Here is a 24,849-nt window from a genome sequence, read left to right as displayed (position 1 = left end):
TCACATACCACCGTAAGTAATCCTTCTGCCATAAGTATTCTGTGATTAGTAAGGGGGATTACTTAACGGTGGTATGTGAGTGGAAATATAACGTTTAAAAACCACTGCTCTGCAGCATTGATTGGCCTGGAAAGGATGCAAAGCAAAGTTTGTCACTGTATCTTGATACACGTGACAATAAATAAACAAATCAGTTCAATCCAGTGCCCTGCAAAAGTTGGGCCAGTAATATCACGTACTCCTCGAGACTTGCTAGTTGCACTGATTTACCTGCAGCATTACTGTTGATGAGATGTTGCCTAAGATTTAAATCAGTCCTGTCTGACAAGGAACATGTGCTCTTGCAGTGGCTAAGTGGTGACCTGCTGTTCATGAAGCGCATCGGATGAGACTGGTTGCTCTGGCATGCACCGTCACATCACGCTGGCATGACACATGTCCGGCCATTGATTGTTAACTGGAAGCACGAGCTTGTAAGTGAGATGAGAGCTGGCAACTTGGTTGTTACCCTGCCTGTCTCATGGTTCCTGCCAATTCATTAAATGTGCTTCTGTGGGAGGTGGCGTAGAGGGCGAGGCAGAGTTGAAATCTGTGGTGGAGTCTGCTGCTGCTGTACATAACAATGAAATGGAAGATGAAATAGCTTTTGTTCATACCCTTAGAAGCACTCTATCGATCTGCATTGCCCTTTCACAATAAAGGGTTCATTGGTGGTGCCAAAGTGCAGTAGCAATGTAAAAACACAAAAATGCTGGAGGAACTCAGCAGGTCTCACAGTGTGCATGGGAGGTAAAGATGTACAGTATAGCCAACGTTTTAGGTCTGAGCCCTTCCTCGAGGTTTGAGGAAAAAGAGATCGTGTTTTACTGTGTCTGCAGATCTCCGAAATGTGTTCACGTGACTTATATGACAGACCTAACAATGTTCTACAGATTTTTGTGACTTACTAACGATGTTCATAGATTTTGTGTTAATGTCCTTTGAAGCTCTTTCTTCCAGCAGCTCCAGTTTCACTTTCTGACTCTATTTTTGCTGCTCCTTCCCCTGAATTTTGTCCCTTTACATATTTTGTTCTATCCCATTTTATTCTTGAATAGAACATAGAACTTTGCAGCAGTGTACAGTCTATTTGGCTCATGATGTTGTTGTGGTGCGCTGTTAGACAGAATCAGACACACACAAGGTAAAGACTGTACAACAGGCTTTAATCCACAAAGACTTCCACAGATCCAGGCTGGCTGTGGGTGCAGCAACTCTGTGTGAGGCCTCAGGAGGTCGACACAGGCTTATATTCCGGAGGGTGATTGACACCCAACTAAGTGGAGCTTAATCCATTCAGGCCGACTGATTGGCAGCTGTCCAGGTGTTGTCCTGTCCCCTTACACTCCTGCAGGTACAGAGGTTGCCCCCTGCAGTAGGCCAGTGGTGTACCACCACAGTTGTGCTGGCCTATATATACCTATCCAAATAAATTAAAACCCTCCCTACCTCATAACCCTCTATTTTTATTCCATCCATGTGCCTGTCTAAGAGTCTCTTAAAACCCCCTAATGTTTCAGCTTCCACACCACCCTGGCAATGCACCCACACACTGTATAAAAAAAATTTTACCCCTGGTGTCTCCCCTAAACTCTCTCCCCTTCACTTTGTACAGATAATACCTCTGTGTTTCTCTTTGGTTATCCCACTCTTTTTCATTCCTATCCCATCTGTTGCTGTCTCACCTTTCCTCTTTGGCTCACAACATGTCTTATAACTGTCTACCTGTTGTCTCTCACTCATCCCACCAATAGCTTGTTTCTGCAACCATGAAGTGGATGAATTGTCTACTGTGTGAAGTAAATTCTCAATGCAAGTCTTGAAAATGATCCTTCTTTGAAGGCTGTGCAGAATGAGGAGAGATTGTGAACTTGGGGACATAGCCTCAAGGTTCAGGGGAGTAGATTTAAGACAGAGGTAAATAGATAAAGAGTCGTGAACCTGTGAAATTAATTATCTGCCCAATGAAACTATAGAGGCTCCCTCATTAAATGTATTTCAGTCACATATAGATTTTTGAGGAGTAAAGAGAATGAAGAGTCATAGCAGGAGAACAGAAATGTAAATGGAACTGCCAGATCAGCCATGATTGTTCTATGGAATGGTGGTCCAGGCTCAAAGGATCAGATGGCCTAGTCCTGCCTCAATTTCTTATGCTCTTATAACCTTTTCAGTCTTCACCCAATTTATTTGTCTCTTCCACCATTGATGCACCATGGCTGCAGTGGGCACCATGACAAAATGGCGAACATCTATTCCCCTCCATGGCTGCTGAGTTCCTCTAGGAGCTTGTTTTGAACTCCATATTTCAGCATTATGCAGCCTCTCATGGCTCCAATAAAGAAATCTACATTTTATCACTCATACTTTTTCTTCTAATACCTTTTGCTTTGTGTCTTTTTAGGTTCTGAATTGTGTTAATCCAGATAATGAGAATAGTCCTGAGATTTCCACAAAGACTTTAAATTGTGACACTATCACCCAGGTCAAGGAAAAGATTTTGGATGCCATCTTCAAGAATTTACCGTGCTCTCATCGACCAAAAGCCGCTGATATGGATTTGGGTAAGGACTGTCACTGAGGAAAGAGAACCTTCCCACGCCATCCACTGTCTGACCTTTTGAATGCATTCTGACACAGTTGCTCTTTATTTTTTTCTTCAGAGTCTCTGGATTTGGCAGGGAGGGAGTTGTGGAGGTCAGATCATCAGGGGCATTGAAAGAAGTAGGAAAATAAGGAGCCTGTGTCTTTTGGGCATCTGGCACAGAAGAGGTGCAGAAGCCATGATCAGATTGAATGGTTGGATAGGCTTAAGGGGCTGACTGGCCGCATCCTGCTCTTATTTTCACTTTTAGGGACACAGTTCTGGCCGTAACCTTAGCGAGTTCAAGACCAACCCTGGAGACCCAAGCAGTCAAATCCAGGCTGATGCACCCAGGGAGCAGTATAGTACAGAAGGAGTGGTGCTGTGTTTCAGGTGAAACATTAACCCCGCCCCCCCCTCCCCCTCACCCCACAACAACCCAACCCAACCGATTCTCCCAGACAGATCCCAGGTTGCCAATTTGTGGAAGAGCTCGATGCTTAAACTCAGGTAACCTGACCAATCCCTACTCTTTCTGGGACATTAAGGTGCACAAACTGGCTACACCACTTCATAGATTGTAAGGAGGCTTTTGGGACCTCTTCAGGTTGCAAAAGGTGCTTTTCAAATGCAATTGCTTTACAAACGTTGACAAAAGATTGGCATCGATATCAAACATCCTGCTTTCCCTTCCCCCATAACCCTTGAATCTCACCCTGGCAGCTGGGGAATTTACATTCATGTAATTAAATAAATCTGGAACTGCAAAAGAAAACTGTTCAGTAACAGAAAGCGAGAAACAGCTGTGCTGTGTTAGAAATCCATCTGGTTCATTAAGATCCTACAGAGAAGGAAATCTGCCATCCTCGTCCAGTCTGGTCCACGTGTGATTCCAAACCTGCCAACGTGCTCAACTGCCTCCTTAGATCAACTAAGGATGGACAATAAATGCTGGCATTGCCATTGACACTTGCATCTCCTGTTGGATTAAGAATCCCTAACCACAATCCCACACTCATTCTTTAACTTCCACAGAGATGATAGGGCCAAGGATGCCTAGAGAGCATGGGTGTCGTCATTCAATTGGGCACAGTTGACCGATCTTGTTGGTGCTCCTCAACTGGCTTTTCCTGTTGGGATTATCAGCCTGGGCTCCTGCTTCAAGAGAGCAGATTGCATCGGGAATTGGCCTTTTCACATTTAAAAATAAACTTGGTTGGCTTTTAATAACAAAAAAAAACTATAAATGCTTCCTTCAAAATCCAATTGTTTCAAGTGGGAAGGTCTGACACTCCCCTGGCATGCACTCATGTCTTTGGAGAGAGACCCACATCCGGTAAATCTGGGTGAGGTCAGTCCCCACTGCATCGCGGCTGACTGCATTTTGTGAAAATGCTTGGAAGCCTGGGACTCAGCAGGAAAAGATGAAATGTGTAGCGGCAACAGTCCAGCTAATTAAAAACACTGCAGCCTGCTTTGGGAAATAAAAGCACAAAAAATATTCCAGGCTCTTGAGTTCACAAACATGGTTTGCCATATAACACCTGGCTTCTGTTGACCGATGTGCTCAGCTGTTAAATGCAGAGTGGAGCTGAAAAGTCCAGCAAGATCTCAGCTTGAGTCTTTGAGCTGCATTCAGTTAGCAATCTCAATTGGTTTCATTGCCCCTGCCTTCGCCTCACATCTTGCTGGGGTCCTGGATTTATAAGTTTGTTCATGTTCACATGTGCGTGGGTATGCATAGGAGTGTGTGTGCGTGTGGGGGTATGAATGCACGCACATGTGGTGTGCACAGGTGTTGTACACCAATAATTACATTTAAATCATGCCTATAAACATAATAAAACAAAAGGGCTTGAAAGGAACATGATCAAACTGTATTTGATGCTGTGACTTCTTAAGAAATATTAGGGCAGAAGTCAGAAAACACTTGGAAAAGAGTTATATTTTAAGTTGGAATTTCGAAGATTAGAGAGTCATAAGGTGATCGATCAGCTTGGAGTGGGAAGTCCAGAGCATCAGGTCAAGGTGGCTGACTTCCTGGAACCTATGGTGGAGCAATTACAATCTCATCTGTTCAAGAGACCAACATTGAAGGGACTCAGGAAACCTTGAGGGATGTGGGGCTGGGTGAGGAGGCAGAGCATAAAAGGGTGTGCAGGAATTCGAACACACAGCAGTGTAGTTTGTTTGCAATCATCCTCTGGGCTGATTCATAAAAGATGAGCATTTGAGTGAGATCTTAGGACAATGTGGGTTGTAACACAACCTGAGTTGTTAGCACTCCAGGGAAGATTGAATCAGGTCGAAAGAAAATAAAATGCTCTTAAAAATGTTAGTAGCTACTTTAGGCTGCCTTACCTGCACCGTCGTAGAAATAAACTGTGGATCATGGATGACCCGTAAAGGTCACTGTGGGTCAGTGAAACCATTTATAGACATCTTTCAAGGTAAATGAGATTTTTTTTCCTTCTGTTTGTGTAGTTGTGATTTCCCCCTGAAGTATACAAAGTCCCTGTTTGCTTTTGATCCATGTCTCTCCCTCCTGTGATTTTTTTTTGTCATTAATTTTCCTCCCCCTTGCTCCCTCCAACGCCCCATGTCCGTTCTGTTGACGGGATCCTCTCCATCTGGCAGAATGGCGGCAGGGAAGAATGACCAGGGTGATTCTGCAGGACGAAGATATCACCACGAAGTTAGAGAATGACTGGAAGAGGCTGAACACCTTGGCGCATTATCAGGTGAGGTGGTTCTTCTGGGTCAGCTGTCAGTCAATGCTACTGGGAGAGGAAGAGAATGAAATTGGAAGGGCTGGCTGCCTGCCGTGCAAATTGCAGAATCCTTCCTCTGATAGAAACATCCTTTCTCCATTAATGTGCAAATAATTTGGGAGATAAGCCATCAACTGCTAAATTAGGGATTTGACTTTGGACCACATTGGTGTTAAAATTAAATGTCACAGTGTTGACTGTCAGTGAGGAGGTGGAAAGGAAAAACAGATTAGAAATTGATTGGATTAGAGATGCGATAATGAAGACAGGAGTTAATTCTTTCATTGGAGAGGGCAAGTTATCCTTGACAAATCCTGTCAAAATCTCTGAGGTTGTTAATGCTCTTGCAGTACAGGGCAGGCAAAATATTGAAAATGATAGTTTTCAGTTTTCCATCAACAATATTTATGATTTTGAGCATATGTAATTTTCCATATTGTGGGAGCTCAGGGTCTGCTAATAAATAACAAAGCCTTGCTTGATGGCCATGTGCACAAGGCTTTCTGTCAGGGTCCATTCAATTTAAATAAAGATATGCCACTTGACTCCAGGGGCATGGGGTTGATATGAATGCCGTCTCGTATTTATGCTCAGAGTGAGTGTGTTGTACGAGCAATTGGACACAGTGGGCTGCAGACTATTTATCATTACTCTCAGTTGAAACGTGTTTGTTTTATTTCTTGCCTTGGGTGGAAGGGGGTTGGGGGAAACATGCTTTCCCTTTACCTGATAGATCTGACTTCAACCAAGACTAATCCAGAGGCAGTTGTGCCTTCTGCATCCAACCAGGTGCAGTTAGGCTGTTCCAAAGCTAGATCTTCCTTCACCTTGGCACAAACGCGGTTTGAACTTCAGATGTTAGGTTAAATCCACTTCTTTCCACGTATCAGAAGTGTTGCTTTGACTCATGCTCCTTCTAAAGATACATGGACACAAAAGGTAGGATATGAATTGTTCCTGAAGTAATAGTACAAAAAGATTTGATCCCAAGAATTATGCAGAACACCAAATTGGAATATCATCCTCTTTAGATTATTTTCCATCTCATATGTCATCCTGATGCAGACTGTCCTTTTATCATCACCAGGTCAAAACCATGGGAATTCTCTACCCAGAACCCAAGGAAATTAATGGATTAATATCACACCACAAAACCCCTCTCCCAACGCACCTGCTCAAAACATGCTTAGCTCACCAGATCCTGAAATTCCCTGCACCAGCAACTGGTTTTGAGGGAAGATGTTGTCTTGTTACAAAAGTTGAATGATTAAACAGCCTGTAGAAAGATTACAGAGGAACAACAGAGGAAGATTGTGTGGTCAGGAAGATGGCACTAATGTTGGCTACTAGGGTAGGGAGGTTCTTACCGAGATATGCAAAGGTCATTTCAAATTTGTCATGTCAAGGAATGGGGAACAGAATGGTTTAAGTACTTGTGGGGCAGGCTTTGTCCAAAGTTTAAGATGCGGCTTGATGCTAGACTGGACTTGAGTGAGTGGTTCCTGCAGTACTCCCTCCAGAGTTTTGAATCTTCCTGTATTGCCTTAACTCTTTTGGAGGTAAGTCAGTGAATGCCCCACTTCCCAGTTGAGTCTAAGTGTTGGACATTCTGACATCACCCTGAAGCTATTCTAGACTGTCATAACTTTGAGCAAAATCCAAATGTGGATCAGCTAGCACTATCTTCCCTCGACAAAAGGGGCAGAGATGTGACCTTACAGAGGTTTGTAAAATCATGAAGGGCATAGATGAAGTGAATGGCCACAGTATAAAACCAAATGCCATTGGTTAAAGTAAGAGGGGGAAGATTGAAAGGGGATCTGAGGAACACGATTTCTTTCAGTGTCCTGGGTATATGGATAAAGCAGCCAGAGGAAGTAAGTGGTGGTGTGGGGGGTGGAAGTGGTGTAATTACGTGCAAAAGACATTTGGACAAGTCCATAGAAAGAAAAAAAAATAGAGGGATATGAACCAAGTGCAGACAACTAGAACTATCTTAGACACTTTTGCTGAAGACCCTGTTTCTGTGCTGCAAAACCCTTTGACTTTTATCACCACAGAATGAACTCATTTAACTTATCAACCCTAAACTATTTGATCTGTTTGATCCTACTTATCTGCCCACCTCCTTGAGTTCTGCTTGAGACAGAAAGAATGAAAATTAAATTAATAATGACAGTAATACAATGGGTAACCAGGTGAAAAACGTCAAATCGAACAGTTTCATAATGTTTCGTTCTACTCCATGTAAACACTTTAATGCAAAACTTTTTGCACCTTTGGGTCATAGATTGTACAGCTGTGAAACAGGCAGACCACATGTATTGACAACCATTCTGCCCATCTATACCATCCTATTTGCCAACATTAGAACATTAGGTTCTATCTTTCTAAGTCTTAGCTGTTTATGTGCCTGTTTAATGTCTCAAACCTCCTCTGGCAGCAAGTTTCAGAAATCAACCTCAATTCTGTTTACAAAAAAAGTGCCCCTGAAATCACCTTCAAAATTTCTTCCTCTCACCTTAAACTGATGCCCTCTTTGGTACAAGTATCAGAGCAAGTTGTCTCAAAGGATGGAGGAGTTCAAAATCTCATCATATTACAAAGTGCAGAAATGGGAATTGGCATGAATCTGAGTATGTATTCCTTAATTGGTCGGTATGGAAAAGATGGACCAAATGGCTTCCTTCTAGAACCCAAATTGCTAGGATCTGGACCTTTATGAAGAATTGCCACTTTCTTTTTCTAGTGGACTAAAAAACCTTCATTTTCCTATTGTGGCATCTGTGAAAAATACAATTTATTTCATCTAAATTGGGTTTTGCAATTATCAATCTACATGATCATCATTTCCTTGCTGATAGCACTGGTGCCTGGGACTTGTTTTCATTAACACTTGGAACTTGCTGCCATGAAACCTGAAATTGTAATCCATGCAGGCAAGAATCCAAGACTAGAATTAATAAACCAAATATACGGGCAATATAGGAGGGAGTTGAAACTGTACTGTCTGTTCCAAAGCAACTTATAGACTTTGCAGAAAATGGGTGCCTGAACAGTGATGTTAGGTGCAGGTCCTTGTTGTCTCTGCTGGCTCCTGCTGTTACACAAATTCAAATTAAGAAAGATCATGTTTCACTAAATCTTCAGAATTGTTGACAATAATCCTTCCTTACATTTTCTGTGGCTGCCTGCATAACTGAGTCCCTTAGCTGGGTTTCTGACTGGCAGTCTCCTCCAGATATCTATTACTGAACTAAATGCAAAGTTTTTGCGTTGCTTGATGAGTTTTCCATCTTTTTTTCCTCTCTCTCCAAACCCCCCCACCCCCCCCCCCCCCCATAGGTGACAGATGGCTCAGTGGTTGCACTGGTTCCCAAACAAACAACGGCATACAACGCTGTGAATAATTCCACTGTCTCACGAACCTCAGCCAGCAAATATGGTGAGTTCTTCTGTCAAATCCTCTTCACCCCACCACTGACTGCCCTTCTCCCATTTCACACAACTCCAAAACAAAAAAAATAAACCCTCACTCTCCTCTGATCCTTCAGGTCTGTCTACTGGCTGACAGACTGCGGCTCAGTTATTATTTTGGATCGGGAAGCAGAAAGCTGATTAACAACTGGAATGACAGGCGATTTACACAAAAAGATATTTTCCGGTTCAATTGGCTCATGCTCTCCAGTTTTGTTTTTGCTTTGAATAGAGAGCCATCATTTGTTGCCTCATCACTAAATGACCTTCAGCTGAATGGCATGCATCCATTTCAAGGGATGTCACAGAGTCAGTCACTTTGCTGTGTGCTTGGACTTGCATACAGGCCAGTCCCAGTGAGCACGGCAGGCTGATAATGCACTTTTACACTCGTCATTCACAGAGGAATTTATTTAGCCAGAGAGTGGTGAACCTCTGGAATTCACTACCGCGGATGGCTGGAGGCTGGGTCTTTGAGGCAGAGATTCATGGGTAATTAAATAGTCAGGGTTATGGGGGAAGACGGGGGAATGGTGCTGAATTAGAGAATGGACTACTTCTGCTCTCATATCTCGTGGTCAATTTTACTGAATAGTTTTTTTTAAATTCTAGCTATATTTAATTTCCTCATCTGCTTTGGTGAGGAGTGATAAATATTCTGAGCATTCTAACAGGAGTTCAGCAACATAAACCACTCTGGTATCAACCAATTTGCCCTCCCTTCTTTTTCATCCAAAGCTCAATGAAAATGCACATTTGTGTTGATTTTTGCCCTCCTATGACGAATGCTGAGGTAAGGTCTCTGTGGATACAGGAATCTGCATAGCTGGACCTAAAGGCACCCTGCAGGTTCTTAAACAATACACACACAAAGGTTGTGTCTGATCCTGCTCCAGTAGGGGTTCCAATTAGTGATCCAGATGTGAGGTTCTGCACTATCTCCAGTGTAGCAGGATTAACTGACAGTTTTACACAGTAACGTGGCGGGGATTGGGGGTGGGGGGGGGGGGTGGCACCTATAAAGTGTCAAGTAGAAATATGCTCAAGTTATGGGTGAAGTTGTGATTCCCCTAATCAACAAACGATAAAACAAGCAAAGGTTTAAACAGTGGCAAACATTAACTACAAGGATTAGGTCTCTGAATAGCAATGAGACTCTGGATGGTGACCTGGGTTGGAGAAAATGGCAGATGGATCACAGTCCTTGGGTCAGTAGAATGAGGTGAAGTGCAGATCCCTAAATGGAATACATCTAGCATGGAGCAAGATTAATTTTAGGAAGTCTGAAAGTGCAGGAAGCTCACCCATTCCCTCTAGAAGTTGGAAAAAATTGTTCTTGTTCTCTTCTATTTTAGGAACAGGAGAAACTTTTACTGACTTCCAGAGCATGCGAGAGGTTCTAGGACAATGCAGGTCATCTTTCCTTCTCTCTTCTAGAAACCATGATCCGATATACAGGCAGCCCGGACAGTCTGCGTTCCCGCACTCCCATGATCACTCCTGACCTGGAAACTGGTGTCAAGGTGTGGCACTTGGTCAAGAACCATGAGCATGGAGACCAGAAGGAAGGTGATCGAGGGAGTAAGATGGTGTCAGAGATCTATCTGACCCGACTTCTGGCGACAAAGGTAACAAAGGTCATTGGAAATCTGGGATAGGTGTGGGCCAATTTCTTTGGATTGAACTTTGAAAACCTGTTTTCACCTATTGAACTGAGAAACTCTTGTTAAAAACTGTAGCTCATGTGACTGGAATGTGTTCTGTATAGAACCATAGAACAATAGAACACTACAGTACAGAAAACAGCCATTTGACCCTTCTAGTCTTTGCCAAAACATAATTTCATTAGTCCCACTGACCTGCACCCATTCCATAACCCTCCTGACTTCTCCCATCATGTAGCTATCCAATTTATTCTTAAAACTTAAGAGTGGGCCCACATTTATCACGTCAAATGGCAACTCATTCCACACTCCACCACTCTCTGAGTGATATCCAAACATAACTTACAATGGAAGAATCAGATGCATTTCCCCAATTCTAAATGCTGAACCATCATGTCCTCAGATTTTTGGGAGAGCTAGGTCTGGCATATTCCCTTTGTGAAACTTTCTTCCCTACTTTTTCTCTTTAAAAATCTCCTTCTAACTCTTCGCTGTTCTAATGGGGCCATTGTAGACTGAACCAATTGTGGTTCCATGTTCCCGCCTTCTTTAATCACTAATTTAGACCATTGAGTCTGCTCCGCCATTCAAGTCTTGGCTGATATAGCTTTCCTCTCAAGCTCATTCTCCCATCTTCTCCCCATAATTTTTGGTGCCCATACTTTTCCAAAACCTTTCAACCTCTGGTTTAAATATACCCAATGAGTTGACCTCCACAGCCACCTATGGGAATAAATTCCACATATTCAACGCCCTCTGGTTGATGAAGAAATTTCTCCTCATCTAGAGGGACATTCTTTTATTCTATCATACTACATGGAAACATACCTTTGAGTTCTCACTGACCTTCGTGTATGGCATGGTTAGCACAATACTGTTACAGCGTCAAGTGATTGGGAATGGACCGGGTTTCAATTCCAATGCTGTCTGTAGGGAGTTTGTACATCCTCCCTGTGTCTGCGTGGGCTTTCTCCAAGGGCTCCAGTTTCTTCCCACCATTCAAGGGGGTGTAGGTTAATTAGAGGTAAAATTGGGCAGCATGGACTCGTGGGCTGAAATAGCCTGTTATCGCGCTGTATATCTAAATAAAATAACATTGGAAATAAATAAATAAATAAATACCCATTTAGACTAAACCCACACTAATACCCTGTTATTTTCCCCACATCTGTAAACTCCATTCAGATTCCACTGCTCACCCAGCTGGGTCAGTTGACCTGCAAGTCTTTGGCAGATGAAAGGAAACTTGCACAGCTGAGGAAGCCCACATGGTCAGAGGGAGAATATGTGAACTGGGCACAAACAGAAGCACAGACCACAATTAGTGTAGTGGTCAACACAATACTGATACAGTCCTAGCAACCGGGACTGGAGTTCGAATCCTGTGCTGCCTGTAAGGAGTTTGTACATTCTCCCCACGTCTGCGTGAGCTTTCCCCAGGTTCTCTGGTTTCCTCCCATCCTTCAAAATGTACGAGGGCTGTAGATTAATTTGGTGGAATTGGGTGGTGCAGGCTCATGGGCCGGAAGGGCCTGTTCCCATGCTGTCTGTCTACAAAGCAATTGTTCACTCCCTCAAACTCAACGGTGGCTCTTCTCTGTTCCTCATTCATAGTGGCCTTCATTTCAGTCTCACTGCCACGTATTGGACTCCCTGCAGCTATACCAGAACCAGGATTTTTCTGCTTCTCTTGTGTTAACATTCTCCACCTGAAGCTTTTCAAGTGACCAGATGGCATCCCACCGCTCCCACAACTTCTGGACATTCTTGCCTACTTTTCCTGCTTTGGCTCAGTCCTGTGGAGATGAGCTGGTCAATTTCCTTTCTGCTGTCTGCTTCCCTTTCTTTGGTCTTTTCTCTACTTCATTGTAGACCCTGTCTTCTCTCCCCATTCCTTCAGACCTACCCCCTGTACCCAGCACGGCATAAAAGTCAGCCGTTCCTTTCTAATCCCAGCTTGAAGATACTCCATTAAACCATAAGCTGGACCATCAAGGTAGATGTAGACGGAATCATTTGTGCTTCCATGTTACTGGCCATAGTAAGCATTGTCATAGAATCATCCAACATCGAAACTGATCCTTGGGTCCATGCTGACCATTAAAGCACACGAAACAAACAAGGTTAGAAGCTGGGACAGGCCTTGTGACCCATCAAGCCATCTCTGCTGTTTAGTGAGATCGTGACTGATTATTTAGTCAACACATTCCTGCACCAAACTACTTCTATCCAAAAATCTGTCAAAAAGGATGTATGAATTTTGTTTTTATGTACCCCTCCCCATAATTTGAACTTATTTCCTTGAATCAACTCTGGGCGTTGGTCCAAATAACTTAAACTCTTCACACTGACAGAGAAAGACAGAATTAATGAAAAACAGACAGAACGACAGAGGAAATTACATAGGGAAACAAACAGCTACAGGGAATTAAATCGTTGTTTTAAACTGTTAACAATATTGATATTGTATATCATGAAAGATGATTTCCTCTGGTTGGGGAGTCAGTAGCAAGGAGTTATCAATAAGATCTGTGACAGGTCATAGTGAATTAAAAAATGCATTAATATTTGAGGCAGGGAGGCTGTGAAGAGTGAGCACAGCCGTGGGATTTGATTCAAGCAAAGAGCCAGAACTGGGTGAGATGGCTTGAATATTTTAATTTTTTTTTTACAGCACTGTATAAGCCAACTCTGGCCATTTAAACCCATGACGCCAAATTACTCCCCAAATAATCTACAACCCCGTACATTTTGGGTGGCGGGAGGAAACCTATGCAGATACGGGGAAAATATACAAATTCCTTAGAGGCAGCACCAGATTGGAACCCGGGTCTCTGGCGATGTAATAGTGTGGCTCTAACTGCTACGCTGAACCATGCCTTCTAATTGTAGTAAAAGCAAACATCCTTTGTCTGTGATGAGAACATAAATCCTGAAAATAAATCATTTAATAAAATAAATCCTGAAAATAATCATTTAATAAAATAAATCCTGAAAATAATCATTTCTTTTCTGCATTCTGTAAACATTTAGGGTAAGAATCTGGGGATTAAATAGAATTTTCCAAACCTTTCCCACATTTAAATGTTGGTTTTGACAAACCCATGATAAATATGGTGGAGGACATCTGACAAGCGATCCCAATCTGAACATTAATCACGCTTGTTTTAATTCTGTAGAATTGGATTGTTATTCATCCCGTCACGAAGAAGGCCCTGATGCATTAAGTGCCTTATGTTAAATGATGCATCACGATTTGAACTCGGGAGGAATCATCTCCTCTCTGTTTCCAGGGGACATGCCCATTTGATTTTTGTGCTGTTCAATCTATTTTGCTTGACAAAGGGATGAAGCTTCCTTCTGCTTATCATTTGTGAGAAATTAACCTAAATGTATCACCCATGAAAGGAAGTTGTGGGAGCGGTGGGATGCCATCTGGTCACTTGAAAAGCTTCAGGTGAGAGAATGGTAGGCAGCTTGGTCAATGAACTCTTCCCTTTGATTTTACCAGCAAGCTCTGAATGAACCAGCCAACAATCTTGCACTTTTAGTTGGCGGCAAATCCAGTAGACTTGACACCAACAGATTCTGGGAAATGGTAACACCCCCACATTTGGCTGGGTGCCAAGTCCAGGTCATGGCTGGGGCCTTGCACGAGGAGCCTTGGGAGATGAGTGCACTTGGTACAGAGTGCGAGTGGGTGAGGGAAACCTGTCTCAATAAAGAATAGTGGAGAAAACAATACAATGTCTCTTTCTGCTAAAATCAAGTCCCTCACTCGGCATCAGTCCCATCGATTTGTGCTGGGAGATAGTATCATACTTGCAGCATAGACCAACCAACACAACCCTCTGCATTGATTCTCACTGGGCTTGACCATCAGTGAATCCCTACAGATTGTTCCTTTACGCACTTTCACAGTCACATGCGAAACCTTTCTCTCTCTCTCTGCTCCCTCTCTCTCTCTCTCTCTCTCTCTCTCTCTCTCACACCCATTGCTTCCACACTCATTTATGCACTAAAACACACTTATTTTTATTTTCACATACCCAAATGCCACTTTCATTCATAAAATTACACCCATTTACAAGCTCACTTGCTTAGAGTTTGTTAAAATATTAGAAGGCCAAGAATGGGTAATAGTGAGACCGATAGATGGAGAGACTGTGACAGAGAGATAGAGGCCAACACCTCGCAATGGAGATGTGTAAGCCAGAAAGTTGTTGCATGATCATTATTTATACATGTTCTATATCTTGATTAGCTTTTTATTCAAGATTCATTTCATAACTGAATTTAAATTCCCTACATCAGGCATGACATTCAACTCCCAACTCAAAATGAATGGTCCAGGCCAATGGACTCCAATCCAGTACTGTAATCGCAATGCTACCATTCCAATTGAAAATCTCTCACTCATCCTGAGCATAGACCCACCTCGGTGTTTTCATGCTTCACTTCGGGGTCATTGAACAGGCATCCAATCGCATGATCCTATTAATAGAGTTGATGTACCCTCCCTGATTACAGCAATTATGTCTATGATTGGGGTATTAGTTTAATTGCCCGTGTAAAACCATTCGCGCTGACCTGCCATGTAAATCCTCCAGTTTCTATGATTGTACCCACTGCGTCTCATCTGTCTCTCAGTACAAAGCATTTCTGCGAGTGCAGAGGCAGAAGATTTAGAAATTATTATTATTATTCAGGATTCCATTACTCAGAGTATGGGATAAAGTGCTGTCCCTGGGTGAGTGCTTCTCCTTGACCTTTGTGTTAAGTTCAGTTGACAGCACTCGCTTCTCTCAGGGATGCATGACTGGGATTTGGATTCAGCGTATTTACACACAGTGGTGTGGAATTTCGGGTTAAATTGCAATTTTTTCCCCCTCCTGGCATTTTTTCCCAAATGACTGCAACACAAAAGTTACCACCAATTACATTGTTTCTTAATTTTGTATAACAATTTTTAAAATAAATTGCACCAGACCCCCACCTCCAAAACCAGGAACACCCACAGAGAGAATGAATCACCAAGACAGACTTCTGGGAAGCTCTTCCGGCTGCAGCCAGGCTTCAGAAATCATTCCCTCTTTTGGGCATTAAAACAAAAATAATTTTAGAATCAAATTTCTGTTTAAAACGTTTCTATTCAACTGACCAGGATGGCCAGGAAAATCATTTTATTTTAATCAAGCCATTTTCAGTCATTTAAAATCCAATAATTTTGCCCACTGCTTAAAATCAGATTACTCTCATTCTGAGGAGATACACACTGTGATTATTATTTTAAATTCATGATTAAACCAAATTTTATTCAGATAAATCAAATGGCAGCAAGTCACCCTTTAGTGTTCCAAGGAATATTTTGTGATGCAGCACATTTTTTGTGAATGTTATTTTTAAGCAGTGCCAAATTTTGTGGCAAATTAATCTGAGCAGAAACTTGGTTGGGGCTAATTCTTTGGCTTGGCTTCGCGGACGAAGATTTATGGAGGGGTATGTCCACGTCTGCTGCAGGCTCGTTGGTGACTGACAAGTCCGATGCGGGACAGGCAGGCACGGTTGCAGCGGTTGCAAGGGAAAATTGGTGGGTTTGGGTTTTTCCTCCTTTGTCTTTTGTCAGTGAGGTGGGCTCTGCGATCTTCTTCAAAGGTGATTGCTGCCCGCCGAACCGTAAGGCGCCAAGATGCACGGTTGGAGGCGATATCAGCCCACTGGCGGTGGTCAATTAGGCAGGGAGGAAAGGTACGATAAAAGACTTCTATATTTACGCCTGGTTCTTGATTGAACCAAAGCAATCATCCTACCCCCAACATAAGTTGGCGCAGAGAATTTCAAGATTCCTTTATTGTCATGTAATAAAGGCTGTGTAATATTACACTGAATTTGCTTTTGCCTGCTGTAAGGCAGACAGATTTGCCATCGGCAGGAATTGCATGAAGCGCCTCTTACAGTCAGAGAAAAGGAAGCAAAAGAGAGTTCCCTCAGAGTCTCTGAGTGTCTGTGGATTCGCTCCCGCAGCCTCCACAGAGTCCAGTTCAAATCATCGGCAACTCCGAGTTCCAGACCTGAACCTCCAACCCAATCAGGAAACCTTTAGTGCCCGTGGCTCTCTCTCGCATACCGGTTCTGATATCTGGTCCCTCTTCAGCCAGTTTCAAGGTGGTCTCCTTCTGTCCGCCGCCTGGTCTGAATCCTTCAACTGCAAGCAACCAGCTCGACACTGTCCACTCATTGCATTATCCAACATCCTTTTTGGAGGGGGAGGAGTGGTGGAGGGGGAACAAGCTAGACCATTAAATGTTGCCAATAGTTGCTTCAGTTGGTCAGCATGGGTGATTCTTTTAACCAAGTTGACATTTTCCACATCTGCTGGATAACTACAGTCATTCCCAAGGGAATCAAATGGGCCCTTAATGTTACAAGCACATTAAGTTGTAAGTTGTTTACATTAAGTGTGTAAGTTGTTTAGGTCATGAGAAACTTAGAGGGTCCAGAGGCATCTACATTAAATATCGGTCAACTATTTCTTTTAGTTTTTACCTTTTGCTTGCTAAGGGTGCTGTTTCACCAGCTGAATTTCTCTAGCACTTTTGGGCACCCACCATTTCTACCCATGGATGCTGCCTGACCTGTTGAGTTCCTCCAGCTTCTTAATAGCCCCCTTCACAGGTGGTCCCAGGAATTAACCGCCAATCAGCCTTTAAAGTGCCAAGAGAGAAAGCAAAATGACCTCAACGCTGACACCAGATGATGTCATCTCATGCCGGGGATCGACAGCTTCGACCCCTAGTACAATCCCCAGCGTCTGCAGACTCCGGCATTGCAATCAGGCAAGTGCAAAATGGGTAATTGCACCAGTAGAAGGTAGAACAGTCCTAACCCCGGGGCTGGCTCCTTGAAAGTGTTCAGTTTCCCAATTAGGAGTGGTCGTGTGAAAAGCCAAACCCCCAGGACACTGAATGGCCAATTTAGTGGGATGAAAGTGTAAAAGGGGCTGTATATTTGTTCAAGATTTCAGCAGGCTGCAGTTCATATACCATTTTCTTATGATGATGAGTTTATTGTCATATGCATTGGACAATGTACATATGCCCTGAAATTCTTGCTTTAGCTGCACAGGTACTTTGTGAAAAAAAAACTAGCACAGGTACTTTGTGAAAAAAAAACTACTACTTAATTGAATTAAAAAGAGACAATAAAAGCAAAAAGTAGATTGATAATAAATATTCTAGTGCAAAAAAGAATGACTTTCCAACATTGCAGACTGTCCTTCTGCAGTGTTGGTGAAGTCACCGATCAGTGTTACAAGGGGAGGTGCTGGTCTAGAGGGGATTGATGATCAGGCTGGCGATTGGGAACCGTGAACATTTCAGCAAGTCTTGACAAGGGAATCACTATGCCTCAAAGTGGGGAGTCAGTGCATCAAAGGAAGATGTGGCACCCTGTAATGTTAATGGAACAGTGATGGGTAGTATCAAAGAAACAAGCTTTTCATCCCATTCATTCTGCACCCCATTTTTACACTGATCCCACCCTGGACCATTTTATTTTCCCCACATTCCCATCGACTACCCAGATTTGAGGCTTTTTACCAGATCAAAAGTGCTTATTCTTGAAAAGTTGAATGCAGCACCTCCGGCTGCAATCAGTTTATTTCCAAATGTTGCCATCCTTCTCACTGCAAGGAAGCCTCTCCGTGTGCCTTGCCGAATGTTGATTCTATCCAGATTCAGCCATTCTGAGGAAGGCTCCCAGGCCAGCCCTTGTGTGAATCAATTGAGCCACTTTATGGCATCGGTGAGCAAGTTGGAGACGGAGGCACTCAATACAGCAGATCCCAGGGAAATCTACCCCTCAATTGCAAAGGAGCACATTTCTACACATACATATAGTTTATTGTAGATATACTGAGGGAGAACTCAGCAATAAAACATACCCTTCTGTACATTTCTATCTTAAGTAAAGAAATCTTTATACTAGATCTTAACCTGACAAGTGTATAATTTACCTTGTTTGGCATTTGGCTCCAATAAATAAGAATGATTTGTTGTTTATGTAGATAGCTTATCCGATGGGCCCATCAACATTGGTTACAAGTAGCAATTTTTTACACAAAATTGATTCCTTTTGACATGTTTAATGTCCTGAAATTTGTAAGGAAGTGTCACCTCATTTTTGTAACTGGCATAACATTTTTCTTACAAAAATAAATCTGACTCACAGCAATACTTGGGGCCTATTGAACAAATGAAGGTTGTCAGAAATGCATTAATGTTGTTACCGGACTGAGCAGCTGTCAGGTATGAAGAGGGCCACGGTCACTCCCATGCGATCACCACATCACCTCCCACACCCCTTTCCTGCGCACCTCTCCTCTAGAGGAGATTGAGCTGCCATCAGCTCCAGGCGTGCTAGAAATATTATGATTGTCAGCTAACGTGATTCCTCCACGGTGTCAGAGCAGAATGAAAATTTGCGGCCATTGATCAGTCTGGCTGTTCATCTTTATCAATAGCCCAGTCATTTGAGATACAGCATTAACCCTGTAGCAAACTTGTGCACCATCAGTCGCTGGGATTGCCTCGCAAGGCCTATGCAAAATGGCAGTCATTCCTTTTCTTCAAAAAAGTAATAATTTCATTCATTTGGCCAACTTGATGCCAAAAATCATATGACATCAGCATCAGGCTTTCCCTTTCTTACCTTTAGAACAGGCAAAATGAAGTGGAAAAGTTTATTTAAAATGGAAGAACAATTCACATTGATATAGTGACCTATTGTGGACACCAAAATCTTCTCACTTGTCAGGAAGGCACAACAGTAATGGTACTACCTCAGAAGATTGAAGCAGGCAAGGCTACTGGCCATCATTATGTCATCCTTCCACAGAAGCTCTACCGAGAGAGTCCTGGCCAGCTGCATCACAGTGTAGTACGGTTGCTGCACAGAAATGGATCAGAGGTCAATCCACAGGACTATAAGAGTGGCAGAGAGGATCACTGGAGTTTCCCATCTTTCTCCCCCACCCCCCCATCTCCATCGACATGATATACCAGGATTGTTGTCTGAGGAGGGTGCGCAAAATCATTGAGGACCCCTTCCACCCTGCACAAAGCATCTTTCAGCTGCTCCCATTGGGAAAGAGAGATACAAGGGTATCAGAGCCAGGACCACCAAGCTGAGGAACAGCTTCTTCACACGGGCAGTGAAAATGCTGAATGACCAAAGGAACTGCTTACACTAACCATTGAAGACTTTCGTATTTACGAAACAAGAATCATTAATTTATTTGTATATGTAGCAGCCCGCTAACCAGGAGGCGACCTGGTACACAAGATGGCTGAAAAATGCAGCAACCATGCAGATCCCGTGGAGGCCAACGACCTTCGTCCCAGATGACCACCTGCAGGGCGGAAACAGCGAGCAACAGTGGGAATGCCAACCAATCTGAGGCTGGTGCTGCTGTGATGTCACTCCTGTCATCAAGTGCAATTCTTTAGAAATGTAATTTCAAAAACACAACTGCCATTTTGCATTGAGCACCTCCCATAAAATTGAATATGAAGTGACCATGTTATTTATGTTTTGCTAATGTTAATTTTAATTAAAAAAAATTTTTTTTTCACACCATAAACCACATTGACCATGATACATACATTTTCCTTTTCAAATATATAGTGTCATTTTCTCCCCCCCTCCCTCCCTCCCCCCCATTCATTTAAAGTACAGAATCTAGGATACATTAAACCAGTCAAACAATGTTGTCATTCAATAAAAATAAACAAGAAATTCCACTGAGTCAATTCTTTTCATTTCCTTCTCCTTTCGTTATTTTAGGTGGTAGATGTCCCCGGTAGGTTTTCTCTATTATGTTTCATGTATGGCTCCCATATTTGTTCAAATATTTCAATATTATTTCTTAAATTATATGTTATTTTTTCTAATGGAATACATTTATTCATTTCTATATACCATTGTTGTATTCTCAAATTATCTTCTAATTTCCAGGTTGACATAATACATTTTTTTGCTACGGCTAGAGCTATCTTAACAAATCTTTTTTGTGCACCATCCAAATCAAGTCCAAATTCTTTGTTTTTTATGTTACTTAGAAGGAAGATCTCTGGGTTTTTTGGTATATTGTTTTCTGTAATTTTATTTAATATCTGGTTTAGATCTTCCCAAAATTTTTTTACTTTCTCACATGTCCAGATTGCATGAATTGTTGTTCCCATTTCTTTTTTACAACGAAAACATCTGTCAGATACTGTTGGGACCCATTTATTTAACTTTTGAGGCGTAATGTATAGCCTGTGTATCCAGTTATATTGTATCATACGTAACCTCATATTTATTGTATTTCTCATAGTTCCTGAGCATAACTTCTCCCATGTTTCCTTCTTTATCTTTATGTTCCCATTTTTGTTTAGTTTTACCATTTGTTTCCTCATTCTCCTTTTCTTGCAGTTTAATATACATATTTGTTATAAGTTTTTTTGATTATCATTGTATCTGTAATCACATATTCAAAATTACTTCCCTCTGGTAACCTCAGACTGCTTCCCAATTTGTCCTTCAAGTAGGATCTCAGTTGGTAGTATGCCAACACTGTATCTTGAGTTATATTATATTTATCCTTCATTTGTTCAAAGGATAGTAATTTATTTCCCGAAAAGCAATTTTCTATTCTTTTGATCCCTTTTTTCTCCCATTCTCTAAAGGAAAGGTTATCTATTGTAAAAGGGATTAACTGATTTTGTGTCAATATTAGTTTTGGTAATTGGTAATTTGTTTTATTCCTTTCTACATGAATCTTCTTCCAAATATTGAGCAGATGATGTAATACTGGAGAATTCCTACGCTGTACCAATTTTTCATCCCATTTATATAATATATGTTCAGGTATCTTCTCCCCTATTTTATCTAGTTCTAATCTAGTCCAATTTGGCTTTTCCCTTGTTTGATAAAAATCTGATAGGTATCTTAATTGTGCGGCTCTATAATAATTTTTAAAGTTTGGTAGTTGTAAGCCTCCTTGTTTATACCATTCTGTTAATTTATCTAGTGCTATCCTCGGTTTCCCCCTTTCCATAAAAATTTCCTTATTATTTTCTTTAACTCCTTGAAGAATTTCTCTGTCAAGTGTATTGGCAATTCCTGAAATAGGTATTGTATCCTTGGGAAAATGTTCATTTTAATACAGTTTATCCTTCCTATTAGTGTTAGTGGTAAGTCTTTCCAATGCTCTAAGTCGTCCTGTAATTTTTTCATTAGTGGATAATAATTGAGTATATATAGATGGCTGAGGTTTTATTTATTTGTATACCTAGGTATCTTATTGCTTGCATTTGCCATCTGAATGGTGATTCTTTCTTAAATTTTGAGAAATCCGCATTATTCATTGGCATTGCTTCACTCTTATTTGCGTTAATCTTGTAACCCGACACTTCTCCATATTCCTTTAATTTCTTATATAATTCTTTTATTGATAGTTCTGCTTCTGTTAAGTATACTATAACGTCATCTGCAAATAAACTGATTTTATATTCCTTGTCTTTTATTTTTATCCATTTTATATTATTTTCGTAGAATTGTCTGAAGTTTTCATTAATCTCCGTTGGATTATATGTGATTTGTTTGTCTTTTTTCCTTGATGCCAATACCATTCTCTTAGTTTGTTCTGTCTTAAGCTGCCATGCTAGAATTTTGTGCATTTTTTCCCCTAGTTCATAAAATTTCTGTTTTGTCTTCATTATGTTCTTCTCCACCTTATATGTTTGTAATGTTTCATATTTTATTTTTTTATCTGCCAATTCTCTTCTTTTAGTTGTATCTTCCTTCATTGCTAATTCTTTTTCTATATTTACTATTTCCCTTTCCAACTGCTCTGTTTCCAGATTGTAGTCCTTCTTCATCTTGGTTACATAACTTATTATTTGCCCTCTGATGAACGCTTTCATTGCGTCCCAGAGCATAAATTTATCTTTCACTGATTCCGTATTTATTTCAAAGTACATTTTAATTTGTCTTTCAATGAATTCTCTAAAATCCTGCCTTTTAAGTAGCATGGAGTTTAATCTCCATCTATACATTCTTGGAGGGATGTCCTCTAACTCTATTGTCAATGTCAAGGGTGAATGGTCCGATAATATTCTAGCTTTATATTCTGTTTTTCTTACTCTATCTTACATACGAGCTGATAACAGGAATAGGTCTATTCTTGAGTATGTTTTATGCCTACCCGAATAATATGAATATTCCTTTTCCTTTGGGTGTTGTTTCCTCCATATATCCAAAAGTTGCATTTCTTGCATCGATTCAATTATAAATTTGGTTACTTTGTTCTTTCTGATAATTTTTTTCCCAGTTTTATCCATATTTGAATCCAAATTAAGGTTGAAATCCCCTCCTATTAATATGTTCCCTTGCGTGTCTGCTATCTTTAAAAAAATATCTTGCATAAACTTTTGATCTTCTTCGTTAGGTGAATATACATTGAGTAGATTCCAAAACTCCGAATATATCTGACATTTTATCATTACATATCTCCCTGCTGGATCTATTATTTCCTCTTCTATTTTAATTGGCACATTTTTACTGATTAATATAGCTACTCCTCTAGCTTTTGAATTATATGACGCTGCTGTTACATGTCCTACCCAATCTCTCTTTAATTTCTTATGCTCCATTTCACTTAAATGTGTTTCTTGCACGAATGCTATAGCAATTTTTTCTTTTTTCAGTAAATTTAGCAGTTTCTTCCTTTTGATTTGGTTATGTATTCCGTTAATATTTAAAGTCATATAGTTTAACGTAGCCATTTCATACTTTGTTTATCTTCCCTTTCCGTTTCCTCATCATCACCTTTCCTTCTTATCCATTTCTGCTTTCTTGTTTTGAACACTTTATAAGACAACATTTCTAAAACATCTTCCTTATTCTCCTATCTAAAACTTCTTTAACCCCATTCTCCCCTCCTCCTCCTGAGTTGCCCTTTATCCCTTGCCGGGCAACCACATCTCCCCTCTCCATTTGGATTTGCGAATTCACTCGCAAACGTCAACTGATTTTGCAGTGACCGTAACTCCTCCCCACCCAGCCCCCCCCCCGGAAAAGATTTCAATTATCATATATAACAAAGGTCACTCTTTTAATTCCCTCCTTATTTCCTCTGTTCCCTTTCATTCCCTTATTAATTCTTATCTATACTCTATATATTTTCCTCTAAATACGGATACACTCATGTCTTTGGCTTGGCTTCGCGGACGAAGATTTATGGAGGGGGTAAAAAAGTCCACGTCAGCTGCAGGCTCGTTTGTGGCTGACAAGTCCGATGCGGGACAGGCAGACACGATTGCAGCGGTTGCAGGGGAAAATTGGTTGGATGGGGTTGGGTGTTGGGTTTTTCCTCCTTTGCCTTTTGTCAGTGAGGTGGGCTCTGCGGTCTTCTTCAAAGGAGGTTGCCGCCCGCCAAACTGTGAGGCGCCAAGATACACTCATGTACACATATATATACATACACATCTATATATATATACCCATATACACACATACGTATAGTTCGTGGTCATTTTTACACTCATTACATGTCTTCATCTCTCTGCTTGTTTTGTAGTTCTGCAAATTTTCGTGCTTCCTCCGGATCCGAGAATAGTCTGTTTTGTTGCCTTGGAATAAATATTTTAAGTACCGCTGGGTACTTTAACATAAATTTATATCCTTTTTTCCATAGGATCGTTTTTGCTGTATTGAACTCCTTCCTCTTCTTCAGGAGTTCAAAACTTATGTCTGGATAGAAAAAATTTTTTTGACCTTTGTATTCCAGTGTCTTTTTGTCTTCTCTTATTTTCTTCATTGCTTTCTCCAATATATTTTCTCTTGTTGTATATCTTAAGAATTTTACTAATATGGATCTTGGTTTTTGCTGCGGCTGTGGTTTCGGGGCTAGTGTTCTATGTGCCCTCTCTATTTCCATTTCTTCCTGTATTTCTGGTCTTCCTAGGACCCTAGGGATCCAATCTTTTATAAATTCTCTCATATTCTTGCCTTCTTCATCTTCCCACTATCTTTATATTGTTTCTTCTATTATAGTTTTCCATTATATCTATCTTCTGAGCTAACAGCTCTTGTGCCTCTAACTTTTTTATTAGATTCTTCTAATTTCTCTTTTAAGTCCTCTACTTCCATTTCTATGATTATTTCTCGTTCTTCCACATTGTCCACTCTTTTTCCTATCTCTGATATGACCATCTCTATTTTATTCATTTTTTCTTCTGCACTCTTAATTCTTCTTTTTATTTCATTAAAT

At 41.2% G+C, this 24,849-nt stretch overlaps 1 protein-coding gene and 1 long non-coding RNA gene across 5 annotated transcripts in view; one reads left to right on the top strand and one right to left on the bottom strand.

Annotated features, from left to right (window-relative positions):
- plxna4 (plexin A4) overlaps positions 1 to 24,849 on the top strand; it is a 544,272-nt gene that overhangs the window by 492,848 nt on the left and 26,575 nt on the right. For all 3 annotated transcript variants that reach the window (XM_069908052.1, XM_069908051.1, XM_069908053.1), the window contains exons 25-28: positions 2,444 to 2,603; positions 5,261 to 5,364; positions 8,740 to 8,839; positions 10,309 to 10,499. In XM_069908052.1, coding sequence (XP_069764153.1) covers positions 2,444 to 2,603; positions 5,261 to 5,364; positions 8,740 to 8,839; positions 10,309 to 10,499 — 555 coding nt within the window. The remainder of the gene's footprint in view (positions 1 to 2,443; positions 2,604 to 5,260; positions 5,365 to 8,739; positions 8,840 to 10,308; positions 10,500 to 24,849) is intronic.
- Positions 6,023 to 24,849, bottom strand: part of LOC138748237 (uncharacterized) — an 85,543-nt gene continuing 66,716 nt past the window's right edge. Inside the window, exons 3-4 of one of the 2 annotated variants that reach the window (XR_011347893.1) lie at positions 11,364 to 11,616; positions 6,023 to 6,310 (exon numbers count right to left, since the gene is read on the bottom strand). This is a non-coding gene — a long non-coding RNA (uncharacterized lncRNA). The remainder of the gene's footprint in view (positions 6,311 to 11,363; positions 11,617 to 24,849) is intronic. The other variant, XR_011347892.1, reaches the window with a different exon arrangement.

This window comes from Narcine bancroftii, chromosome 13 (assembly GCF_036971445.1).
Source record: "Narcine bancroftii isolate sNarBan1 chromosome 13, sNarBan1.hap1, whole genome shotgun sequence".
Classification (NCBI taxonomy): Eukaryota; Metazoa; Chordata; class Chondrichthyes; order Torpediniformes; family Narcinidae; genus Narcine; species Narcine bancroftii.
This window is presented reverse-complemented; position numbering and strand designations above follow the sequence as displayed.